Here is a 13,353-nt window from a genome sequence, read left to right on the forward strand (position 1 = left end):
CATATTAATATTAGATGAAATAGACTGTAGTCTAAGTACAAGGGATAAAGGGAAACTTGACAAAAATTGAAAGAATAATTCATCAGGAAGATCTAATAATTCCCACCTTGCATGCGTGTAATCATATAACTTCAAATATATGTATAGACAGCCAAAATCAATAGCACTAAGGTGAGAAATTGTAGAAATAAAACCTCATTCGGAGGTCTCAACACATTTCTTTTAGTAATTGACAGATTAAACAGATTAAAAAAATAATGAATATATGTATGTAAGCAACAGTTAAAATTTTGTTCTAAAATCAGAGAATACATATTCTTTTCAGGCACAAGGATAGTTTATAAAACTTTCCCATGTACTTGGACACAAAGTAATTCTCAGCTGAGACCATTCAGGCCACTCGATCTAACTAATGCAATTACAGTAGGAAACAATGACAGCAGCAAGAAAACTCATGCATTTGGAAGTTTTAAAATGTACAATAACAAGTGTTTAAAAAGAAAAAGCACAGTATATTAAACCATAAACTAATGGCACAGTTAAGTTTCTTTTTAAAAGAATGCTAATATAAGTTACCATTGAAGTTGAAAGCTTCGGCGGACAATTTTGTACAAATGCATAATTTATTAAAACTGACTCAAAACATAATTGAAAATCTGAGGAGACCTATAACTATAAAGCAGTACTGATTCAATAGTTTAAAAATTTGCCACCAACAAAAATCCCCTAGACCCACGTGGTTTTACAGTTGAATTTTGCCAGTTATTCAGATAACAGCTCGTTATATTTTTTTTAAGATTTTATTGGTTTATTAGAGAGAGAAAGAGCACGAGCAGGGGGAAAGGGCAGAGGGTGAGGGAGAAACAAACTCCCCGCTGAACAGGGAGCCTGATGCGGGGCTCGATTCCAGGACCCCGAGATCATGACCTGAGCTGAAGGCAGATGCTTAAATCAACTTAGCCAACCAGGTGCCCCTAAACAGTTAATTCCAGTCCTACACAAAACATCTAGAGAATAGAAAAAAAGGGAGTATTCCCCAGCTCATTTTAGGTGACTAAAAGAATCTTTTTTTTTTTTTTAATTTTATTTATTTATTTGACAGAGAGATAGAGTACAGGTAGGCAGAGAGAGAGGGAGAAGCAGGCTCTCCGCTGAGCAGGGAGCCCGATGTGGGGCTCGATCCCAGGACCCTGGGATCATGACCTGAGCCGAAGGCAGACGCTTAACCGACTGAGCCACCCAGGCGCCCCTCCTTTAGTTGATTTTTAAAGGAGGAGAGAACATCTGATCATCTCAACAGGTGCAGAAAATAAATTGGTGAATTTTAGTGGAGATTCATAATACTGGAAAGTATGTTCTTAATCTGATAAAGTATATCTTTAAAAAATTAGAGCAAACATTGTTCATATGATATTTATTACCTTAGGGGTATTTACTTTAAATTAGGAATGAGACAGATATCCTCTCTACGACTTCTAGTCGTGGGTTTTGCTTATATGTTTTATGTGTTTGAAATATTCCATAATAAATGTGGAATGTTTTTAAAATGTACTACTACATTCATGATCCATTTGTATGAAATAAAATGTTATTTCCTTTTAAAAAGAAATTGAATCACATTGCTGTTTCCTGTTGCTTTTTTCATACACTTTTAGTTGCTTCATGTGCATGAGATCTTCCTTGATTGTCACTACAATTGGGAGCTAGTAATCTGGTGCATCTCTTTAACGCTTTTCCTCCTAAGATTTGTTACCCTTGGATCAGAAACAAGTAAAAAATATAGCAATACCTCAATATTACTTACCGAACAGGTGAGAATGCATGTTTATTCTGTTATAAGTTAATGTCTATAATCTACATATTAAACTAAAAATCTTTTCATTTACTTCAAGTTTTTTAGGAACCTGTTAGATTGCATTTGTGTTACAAAACAAAACTTGAAATTTGATAGAACACAAGCCTCATCTTCAGTGTTCCTGCCTTGATGCAGATTTCATATCTAATCTGCTGTTTTTCTGTTTCACTTTTATATGACAAGAAGGAAGTACTATTTATAGAAATGATGAATTTTAAGCCATTAGTGGGATATATTTGCTTTGCAGTGTAGCAGAGCCATATTTGAATAAGTATTAATTTTTATTCAGTAGGAAGGGTAAAGCATAATAATTTTGATGGTTAACTGTATTTTGTATGAATTTGTTTAATATTTTCCTTACCATTTCATAGGAATTATTCAGAGAAACTTACAGCCAATGTAAACTTTTTTAGTGTTTTTGTCAGGGATAGTTTGATTTTAAAAAATCGGTAATCCTGTCAAAGGAACTCAATTAAAGGGAAAGGGGAGAGGAACAAACCAATTGATTTACTTTGCTCTAGTTCTCACTTATTCTTGAGGTTGCTTTTGCTCTGGAACTAAATTGTTTCACCTATTATTAAATAATGACATCCAGTTTGCCTTTCTTGTGTCAGCTTTCATTATATTTGAAAATTTAAATAAGTCCTTGTTTTCTTATTATAAAATAACATGTTTATTGTAGGAATTTGGACTATAAAATGTAGTTTGAAGGAGAATATTAATGTCATCTGTAATCTCAATAACCAGAGAACCACCACTAATATTTCAGTGCCTGTCTTTCAGTTCCTTTTAAAAATGAGTATTGTAATTTTTTAAAATTTTATTGTTATGTTAGTCACCATACAGTACATCATTAGTTTTTGATGTGGTGATCCATGATTCACTGTTTTCATATAATGCCCAGTGCTCCATGCAGTATTTTTAACTATTTATTCCTTTTTTATAAAAAGATAAACCTCTACTTGAAAATGGAGAAGAAACCTAACAAAAAAGAGGAACTGACACTAGTGAATAATGTTTTAAAGCTGGCTACTAAACTGCTAAAGGTAAAAATGAAATTGAAAATGGATATAATGTAGAATATGCTGTTCTGATATTATAACTGAGTCTTCTGTTTGCAGATCCTACCTTGTGTTTGGTTTTTATGATTATCCAAACTGTTTCCAAATTATATTTGAATACATTTATGCCATGTACATTTTACTTACTGTAAAACGAATCAAAGTAATCCAAATCATCTCATTTTGAAATTTTAATAACTTTTAAAAATTTAAGACTATAATAATGTTTAAAGTATTGTAGAGGTTGGCATCTTTGGAAATTTTACCTCCTAGAACTTAAAATAGATTTCAAAAAGGGAGATTTAATGTTAACTTGGAAATTTTCTCATTTTGTATTTCTGAGAGCAGTCTTCTGCTTGGCCTGAGTTAGCTTAAAAAGTAGTAATACATAATAATTATAATAAACATATATTATCAGTAAACATTAAAATTTTCAGATCACTTTTTGTAACAATCAAAAAGAATATAATTTCAAAATATCTGATTTCATAATAATAACTCCTTGGAGGTAATTCAATAAAATGTTTTTAGCACTGCTTTGCAGTGTTGGTAATGCTTTTCTTTCTTAAAAGGAAAATGTTTAAAATCTCAATTTCTATAGCAAATTGAATGAATTCTTCAGAGAATGGTACAAAATTAGTTGTGTCTCAATGTTACGATTATTTCTTCAGTCAATTAAAAAGTCTTAATGGGATACACTGCCTCACAGCATACATTTGGCACCGACAAGGTTCTGAAGAGGTGGGTGGGCTTGTCTGGTGCATATATGGGTAGTATCTTCAGAGTGTAGGCACTATGCTAGACATGATGAGACTTAGAAGCAGTTTCAGTCCCAGAGTAGAGAGAAATAGGAGATAACTAAAGTACAAAGCACAACAATGTGATCCTTTTTGATCACACACAGTCCTACACAGTCTTCTACTCAGAAACTGGGGACTTAATATCGGTTGTTCCCTCTCTCTCCCTCTTCACTGCCAAGAAATTCTGAGGCCCATTGATTCACACCTCAAATGGTTTCCAGTACATCCCCGCTTCCCTGTCAGTCCTGCCCTAAGTCAGACCCTCATTGTCTCACTATCCATTGAACCTTCAAGGCCTTCCTGCTTCTAGTCTCCTGGCTCTCCAGCCCATCCTCCACATTGCTTCCCCTCTGCCGGTGGTCTTTCTCACCTGCACATCTCATACACTTCTCCCCTAATTAAATTCCCACCGGTGCCAGTCTGTCAGTACAATCTGCATAAAGAATGACCCTTACCTCAGTGGTTTTAGAAATTTGAAGGACTTCTTTCCTTGCACTTGGGCTCTAAAATGCTGAGCAACCTGTAGCGATTCAAAGGTGCCATGTTCTTATGTGTCTTACGGAATGCCTGTTCTCTCCTCTCTCTAGGGCCTATACCTTTTATACACACCTCTTCTATGGGAGGCTCACAGTTGAATTGTTTATTTTGCATATCTATTAGACTATAAAGTCCTTCAGCACAGGGACTGAATCCTCATTTCCCAGAGCCTAACACAGGGCCTGCCATATAACTTTAAATCTGAGAATCAATAAATCAAAGAATATTAAATCTTTGAAACAGTCAGTTCTTATATTCGAAAAGTAATTGTCTCAAAGGGAAGTTTATGTATGTATGTATTAATAATGGCAGAAAATTTGGCCAATTTTCTAATTTTTCCAAAAATCTTCCATTTTCTCTTCTTACCTTAGAAAATGTTTCCAAACCCTTGGTAGCTACTGGACCAGTACTTTACTAGTCATTCATTTGAGACAGGAATTAGAGTTACAAATTTAGGTTATAGAGTTCTTTTAATGAAAATCATTTCTAAAAAAAAAAAAACACAAAATGTATTTACTTCTTTCAAGTTTAATCAAGTTTATCCTTTCTAAAAGTACCCATAATTTGTAACTGTTTTTTGAGACTGTTTTTGAAAATTCTCATTGTATATCACCTTGAATTAGTTTAACTGATAATTCTTTTTTTTTGCTTTTTTTTATTTTATTATGTTATGTTAATCACCATACATTACATCATTAGTTTTTGATGTAGTATTCCATGATTTATTGTTTGCGTATAACACCCAGTGCTCCATTCAATACGTGCCCTCCTTAATACCCATCACCGGGCTAACTCATCCCATTAACTGGTAATTCTTAATGAGTTTCCAGGCTCATGGGTTTTTTTCTTCTGCTAGGAATTGGACAGTCCCTTTAGATTGTATGGGCTTACAATGAATCCACTGCTTTATAACATCACCCAGGTTGTTATCCTGTCAGCTGTCTCTGGTGTTATCAGTGACTTGCTTGGATTTAATTTAAAGGTAAGACCTTCCCCCTATTTTTTATTTCTTAGTGCCCCCTCTTATATTCCGTGACATTTATTTTACCCCATTACTCTTTTGAGATCACCTATGTGCAGTGATGAAGTCATTTTAATAATACTGTACGCAGAGAATGAATAATATTCTTGGTTTATAATGCTGACAGAACGCCTAGTTTGGAACAGTGTTCATACAAATAGGACTCTTGTATAGAATAAGTAAAGGGATTTATTTTTACTTATATAATCTGAATCTAATTTAGGTGATAAAAAAAGGAAAAGAAGAGCCCTATTTCTTTTTTTAGCCAAAAATGATATTTATTATATAGCAGTACATACCTCCTCTAACATATGCACAGCTCTTAGTGAATCAGGTGTAGATTATTCATATTATACCAGTAGTATGTATATATTGCTACTTCTCAGTAAAAGAAAGCAGGGGAAATCTGATTTTCACTTTTTTATTTTAAGGTGAATTCTTGAAAACACAGGGATAAAGGAGTTTAAAATAGTAGCACCTACTCTTGTTTATGAATGAAATTTAGATAAAAGCATTATGTTATGTAATTTAGTAATTTGCAATATTAAAACTGACTCTAATGGTTACTACTTCTGTTATTTTTTCACTAGCTATGGAAGATTAAATCATGACAATTCAGAGAAAAGAAGATGTAGCCTCTTTTCCAGAATAAGAGTACCAACTAAGCTGCCTGCAAGCAGTCACTGACTCTTTGCTTCAGGAGTCTCAGCTGGGAAATCGAAGTGTTTACATCAGACTGTCTTGTGCAATTCTTATATTTATTTTACTTGTTCACTGTTTTTTTTTTACATTTATTTTAGTCTTTATATTTTATTTCTAGCATTGATGTACTTAGTTGTTGCAAGGGTGATAAAACTGATATCCAGATACTTGAGATCCTGGTAATTGTTCATAAATAATTGACAAAATAACAAATCGTGAGACTAGAAGCCATTGCTAAGCACTGTTTCTCTACCAATGCCGTGAACTTGCCTTACTTGAAAGGAAAACTTCTTTAACGTTGGAATATTGCATTGGACTCAGCTAGACACAGAAGGTATCTTCTTTGGTAAATCAAGATCCAGTCAAGGTTTCTTTTGAATTATTTTGGAACAATGCCAGGATCTACACTGATTAAGCTGCAGTTACACACCCTTCAGTATTAATATATATGGTATTACATAACAGGTCAACAAGTGCTCTTTGATGATAAAACTCTTAATAGAGCAATAATTGTAAATGGTTACCATACTGTAAGATATTTTGATAAAAATTAACTAGTAATAATTGTATTTATTTGAAACACTGGGCTGTTTGCACAGCTCCAACTGTGCATGCTCAAAATGTGCACTTTTTAAAATTGTTACTTTTAAATGCGTATCTTTATATGGGATATGTTATAGTGTACTAGGGCATGATATGGTATCCTTTTGAGTGAGGTATACACTCATCTCACAAGTGAAGTGCCTATTGATATTACTAAAGTACATTATGTTTACTCAAGTAAAATAATTTTTCCCCATGGTACACTATAGTGTATACACACTCAAGTGAACAACTTAAGAATAAGGTTAAGAACCAATAAAATATTCCTCTGATTGCTAGTTATTAAAACTATATCCAGATTTTCAGAAAAGAGCTTCAGTTTGCAAATTCTATCTTCTAAACTTAACCTGGTGCATCCCCCTTACCCCCAATTTTATAAGGGCTATTTTAGATGCTTTTAACCTGGAAAGTTACCTACTCCCCTCCCCCCGCCATCACACACACTCACCCGCAATTTGCCAAGTGTCCAAATGAGAACTTACCATGTCGGCATGTTAGGTAAATAGAGCGAATATGATGGTATCTTACATTGGGCCTTGATTTTAAGTTGTTATATTTGTACAATCAAGAATATATTAGGAATTACATGAAACATGAAATGTTTTTGCAATTTTTTTTAAACTGGGTATCTAGTTTCTAAAACAAAGAATTTATTTGAAACAGTATAGAATTTTCTTGGTGCAAGGTGTATCATGTTGAATATCCTCACATTTTTTACCATGTTTTAGGGAATTTAAAATAATTAATTGTAAATGATTTATTTGATTGGTGCAGTTTTAATCCCCAAATCATAATCTTAAGATCAGGAATGCGTAGAGAACAGAGCCATGTCATAATATCACTTTGCTCTTACCATTCCTTTTGATCAGCCTCAATTCAGCCTCATTGTGTAGTGTATTTTTTTTGTGTAGAAAACAACAAAAGCAATTTGTTTTATTTGCCTATGTTCTCATATGTTTAATAATGACCAAAGTGCATTCTGAGTTTTTTCAAGGAATGTATTACTGGAGCTTTAAGAACATACTTATTTTCTCATGTGAAAAATTAGGCTTTGTTTGATATGTTTCTTCTTCCTCTATTGTCTAATGTTGAGGTTGTTTTTAGGAATTATATTTTATAAACTTTTTCAGAATAAGGTACATACCTATACAGAACTTAACATTTTGCACAGAATATATCAAATATATTTTGAGAAAAAAAAGTACAGCATGAGTTCTGTTAGGAATAAAAGATAAAACTATTGTATCTCACAAAAAAAAACTTATTTCAGAATGGAAATATTTTTGAGAAAGGTAGCTGAGTATGCGTGTTTTGGATTGAAGTTCATTTTAACTTAGGGTCGGGAGTTGATTTGTTGAGTACAGTATACCTCTCAACAATCTATAAATAATATGAATGATGTCACTAACATGGGCAGCAGTAGAATACCAAAAGGAAAAAGTTGTCATTTTAAGCAATTTCAAAACATTAATGGAACTGTTTCAAAGCAGAAAAATTGACGTTTGCTGCTTTTAAGAATACCATGAATGTAAGAAATCGAAAGAAATTGTAACATATCACATAATATAGAAAAGGCAGTTCAAAGATAGAATTGTGGCAGATGTTGTGTGTTAACTGTTGTTTCTTTGCCACATGTGTTGTATTTGAAAGTTTGAACAGCAAGTTTAAAATAAAATATTCTATGCTGACAGTGTTAAGCTGGAGGTGTTTTCTGTTTTTTTGTTTTTCCCATTTGCAATCCATATACATTTCTATGGTAATTGTGTATTTACTCTAGCATGAACTTTAGTTATAACTCTTAGATTTCAGGAGAATGGAAGTAAATTTTTTTAAACTCCCTGACATTTAAGATTTTGTTATGATTCTTAACATGAAAGAATAATAATACATATGCAGGTCTTTCATCACCAAAATGCTACCATATCATTAATTTTTTCTTTTTTTTTTTTTTTTTTTGCTTGTTTGTTTGTATTTAAATACAGAAAACTGGCTGTGGCCTGGGATAGTAAAACTCACTGTCAGAAGGATAGTGGTATTTTTAATCAAACAATTTTGCCACATGAATTCAGCATGAGAGATCATGGCCAAAAATAAGATGGGTAAGCATTCTATTATTTCTATTACCTAATTGGTACAAGTGTTCATAGGATTTTAATAAATCAGGGGCTATTAATTCAAGTGCACTTTCAAACTTACCTTAAGCTCAGAATTGGCTCTTCTAATGAATCTCCTTTCAGACTGCAAAATAGAGCCCATGATTGGCACCTCCTTGAATTGCTATATCACTTAGAACACATTCTCAACCTTTTTTCTGCCAAGCCTATACAAAGGATATCACAAATGCTTATCCATAACACTGGCTCCCCACAGAGCTTACCTCCTGGAGATGAGACTGCAGATCTAGGAGGCAGTATATTTTCAAAAAGATATTCCCCAAACGATTTGGAAAATTTGCCTCACCTGTCAGTCCTCACCACCTTGAGAATTACTACCTTAAGATCAGGAATTCCGTGAGATTTTAACTGTATGCCTAGCACATAAAACGGTGCCTAATATGTAGAAAAAGCTCAGACTGAATGAATGACCTGAGTCAAACAGGACCTTAGACACCACCTTGTCCAAAGTTCTTATTTTACCAGATAAAAAAACTGAAACCACAAAAGAGGCTAAGAAGCTTGCCCAAGGTTTCCCTAGTTAGTTAATGATAGAACCCACACTCTTTTATTCTCTTTGAAAGTATATTCTGTAGAGACAGGAAGATGGTGGAGTAGGAGGACCCTAGGCTCGCCTTATCCCATGAATACAACCAGATAACTATCAAATCATCCTAAGTACCCCAGAAATTGACCTGAAGACTGGCAGAATAAACTCCACAACTGAAGGTGAAGAAGAAGCCACATTGAAGAAGGTAGAAAGTGCGGAGACATGGTTTAGGGGAGAAACAGATCCTGGCTGCTGTGGAGGGGAGGTAACTGTGGTTGCACAGAAGGGAGAGAGAGAGGGAAAGAGGAGTCACAGGGGAATGCACAAAGAGAATGTTTCCTCATAGCCATTGGTTTGGAAAGTGAGAGGGGCCGAATTCTGTGAGTTCTTGCAACCAGTGAGGCTTAAAGCCTGGAGTTTTGTTTTTGTTTTTGTCTTTTTTTTAAGATTTTATTTATTTATTTGACAGAGGGAAAGAGAGAGCACAAGCAGGGGGAGGAGGAAAGGGAGAAGCAGGCTCCCTGCTGAACAGGGAGTCTGATGTGGGGCTCGATCCCAAGATCGACTGAGCCACCCAGGCGCCCCAAGCCTGGAGTTTTAAAGGTCAGCAGGCTTGGCTGGAATACAGCCTAAGAGAGCACTGTGCTGGAGAGAAGGTAGGCAAACAACTGGGGGTAGGGGGTGGCATACAGCATGGAAACAGTGATCTGAAGAGCACCTGGAGCACCCAGTGGGGAGACTAATTGCTCTTCTCAGAGCATATCCCAGAGTGGCAGTATTCACAGAGACTCCTCTCCAGGAACAAAGGAGCTGGCCGGTGCCATTTCCCCTCCCCCGCCCCTCAGCATAAACATAAAGCTACCTGTGGAAAGTAGCACAGTGTGGACACTGGTTGCCTAACTTTCTTGTGCTAAACCCCATCCCCCTGCACTCTGGTGGAACTGCCCTTTCAGTCACACTTACCTCAGTCCCAGCATGGTGGGCCCCTCCCCAGAAGACTAGCACAAACTCCTGCCCATACTACTTCTTCCAACCAGTGAGTTCTGCAGGGCCTCATTTCTGGTGGTGGTGGTGACAGGTCTCATTTCACAAACAGACCAGAGCACACCTAGTTAAAACTCACCACATTCTGGCCAAGGACCACACACTGCCCATAGCAGGCAAGGAGAGCCTGTGAAGACAACTGGCCTGAAGGATTGAGCAGCCAGAACACAATAGCAGAGAGCACACTGCACACGCCGGAGACACTCCCTGAAGTGCCAGGCCCTGGACATTACCATGATCTCTTCATAACACCATTACTTTCAGGAGCAGGAGACAACTGACTTTGCTAACACACAGAAGCAGGTGGAGACTTAGACGAAATGAGAAGACAGAAGAATTTATCCCAAGTGAAAGAACAAGATAAGGCCATGGCCAGAGATCTAAGTGAAAACAGATATAAGTAATATGCCTGATGGAGAATTTAAAGCAATGATCATAAGGGTACTCACTGGACTTAAGAATGGAAAGCATCAGTGAGACCCTTACCACAGAGATAAAAGTTAAAAAAGAATCAGAGATGAAGAGTGCAATAAATGAGATTAAAAACATACCTGGTGCAATGAACAGCGGTTTGGAAGAACCAGAGGAATGAATGAATGACCTAGAAGACAAAGCAATAGAAAGCAATGAATCTGAACAAAAGAGAGAAAGAATTATGCAACACAACAATGATTTAGGGAACTCCGTGAGTCCATCAAACATAATAACATTTGTATTATAGGAGTCCCAGAAGAAGAAGAGAGAGAAAAGGGGGCAGAAAATTTACTTGAAGAAATAATAGCTAAAACTTCCTTAATTTGGGGAAGGAAAAAGACATCCAGATCCAGGAGGCACAGAAAATTCCCATCAAAATCAACAAAAGCAGGCCCACACCAAGACATATTGTAATTAAATTTGTAAAATATAGTGATAAAAAAAATCTTAAAAATAAGACAAAAGTTAGTAAATTACAAAGGAAAACCCACAAAGATAGCAGGAGAGTTTTCAACAGAAACTTGGCAAGCCAGAAGAGAATGGCATAAAATATTCAAAATGCTGAATGGGAAAAGTCTGCAGCCAGGAATACTCTATCCATCAAGGCTATCATTCAGAATGGAAAGAGAGATAGAGTTTCCCAGACAAACAAAAACTAAAGGAGTTAAAAAACTATTAAACCAGCCCTGCAAGAATTAAAGGGGACTCTGAGTGGATAGGAGAGACCAAAAATGACAGTATAAAGGTAGGGAACACAGAAGCGATAAAAATATTTCTGTAAAAAATCAGGAACACACACACAGGATATAAAATGTAATAATACACCTATAAATGGGGGAGGAGAGGAGAAAAGAATGGGTTCAAACTTAAATGACAATCAACTTTATATATAGACTGTTGTGTGATAAAAAGGCTACATATAGACCTAATGGTAACCATATATCAAAAACCACTAATAAACATGCAAAGAATAAAGAGAAAGAAATCCAAATATATCACTAAAGAAAATCGAAAACATGAAAGAGAAAAACAAAGGATCAGAGAAAATCTGATACAAAACAACTAATAAAATGGCAATAAATACATATCTATCAATAATTACTTTGAATATAAATGGCTAAATGCTCCAATCAAAAGACAGGGTGTCAAAATGGGTAAAAAAAAAAAACAAGACCCATGTATATGTTGCCTACCAGAGACTCATTTTAAACCTGAAACCACCTGCAGATTAAACCAGAAACCACCTCACTCAGTCAGAAGAGCATGCAACTCTTGATCTTGGGGTCATGAATCAGAACCCCATGTTAGGTGTAGAGATTACTTAAATAAAACTTAAAAAAAAATAAAAGGGATGAAGCCATCAAAAGGAATGAAATCTTGCCATTTGCAATGACATAGATGGAGCTTAGAGTGTATTATGCTAAGTGAAATAAGTCAGGCAGAGAAAGACAAATACCATATGATTTCACTCATATGTGGAATCTAAGAAACAAAACAGATGAACATATGGGAAGGAGAGAAAAGGAAAGAGAGGGAACCAGACATTAAGAGAACAAACTGAGGTTTGATGGAAGGAGGTGGGTGGGGGATGGGCTAAATGGTTGATGGGTATTAAGGAGGGCACTTGTTGTGTTGAGCACTGGGTGTTATATGCAAATGATGAATCACTGAATTCTACTCCTGAAAACAATACTACACTATATGTTAATAACTGGAATTTAAATAAAAATTTGAAAAAAAAAAGACAGTGAAAGGCTTAATGCAAAATATTATAAAGCAATGAAATTGTGAAAGTTAGAGGTTATGTCTAAGTAAATTTTTGAATTTTGGTTTTGAAACTTATGACATTATTTTTTTTAAGATTTTTTATTTATTTATTTGACAGAGAGAGAACAAGAATGGGGAGCAGCAGGCAGAGGGAGAGGGAGAAGCAGGCTCCCCGCTGAGGAGGGAGCCCAACGTGGGACTCAATCCCAGGACTCTGGGACATGACTCAAGCCAAACGCAGACGTGCAACTGACAAAGCCACCGAGGTGCCCAATTTATGACATTAATTCAATATTTTTCTATTAGAAAAGAAAAGGGGATAGAGAAGCATTTATCATACAAACCATGTCACAAGAAAGCCAGAGTAGCAATACTTGTATCAGACAAACTAAACTTTAAAACAAAGACTGTAACCAAAGACAAAGAAGGGCACTATATAATAATAAATGGGATAATCTTGGGCGCCTGGGTGGCTTAGTCGTTAAGTGTCTGCCTTTGGCTCAGGTCATGATCCCAGGGTCCTGGGATCGAGTCCCACATCGGGCTCCCTGCTCGGCAGGAAGCCTGCTTCTCCCTCTCCCACTCCCCCTGCTTGTGTTCCTGCTCTCGCTGTCTCTCTCTCTGTCGAGTAAATAAATAAAATCTTTAAAAATAAATAAATGGGATAATCCAACAAGAAGATACAATTGTAAATATTTATGCACCCAACATGGCAGCACGCAAATACATAAAGCAATAACATACATAAAGGAACAAATTGATAATAATACAATAATAGTATAGGAC

General features: G+C 35.6%; 1 protein-coding gene and 1 long non-coding RNA gene across 4 annotated transcripts in view; both read left to right on the forward strand.

Annotated features, from left to right (window-relative positions):
• PHTF2 (putative homeodomain transcription factor 2) overlaps positions 1-8,276 on the forward strand; it is a 112,352-nt gene extending 104,076 nt beyond the window's left edge. For all 3 annotated transcript variants that reach the window (XM_028119170.2, XM_028119179.2, XM_088018614.1), the window contains 4 exons: positions 1,656-1,811; positions 2,806-2,901; positions 5,110-5,235; positions 5,865-8,276. In XM_028119170.2, coding sequence (XP_027974971.1) covers positions 1,656-1,811; positions 2,806-2,901; positions 5,110-5,235; positions 5,865-5,885 — 399 coding nt within the window. In that variant the 3' untranslated portion in view covers positions 5,886-8,276. The remainder of the gene's footprint in view (positions 1-1,655; positions 1,812-2,805; positions 2,902-5,109; positions 5,236-5,864) is intronic.
• A 289-nt stretch (positions 8,277-8,565) lies between these two features.
• Positions 8,566-13,353, forward strand: part of LOC114221681 (uncharacterized) — a 58,885-nt gene continuing 54,097 nt past the window's right edge. The window contains exon 1 of the long non-coding RNA XR_003611790.2: positions 8,566-8,678. This is a non-coding gene — a long non-coding RNA (uncharacterized LOC114221681). The remainder of the gene's footprint in view (positions 8,679-13,353) is intronic.

This window comes from Eumetopias jubatus, unplaced genomic scaffold (assembly GCF_037043125.1).
Source record: "Eumetopias jubatus isolate StellerSeaLion01/CBP00866 unplaced genomic scaffold, mEumJub1_p1.0 scaffold_14, whole genome shotgun sequence".
NCBI lineage: Eukaryota > Metazoa > Chordata > Mammalia > Carnivora > Otariidae > Eumetopias > Eumetopias jubatus.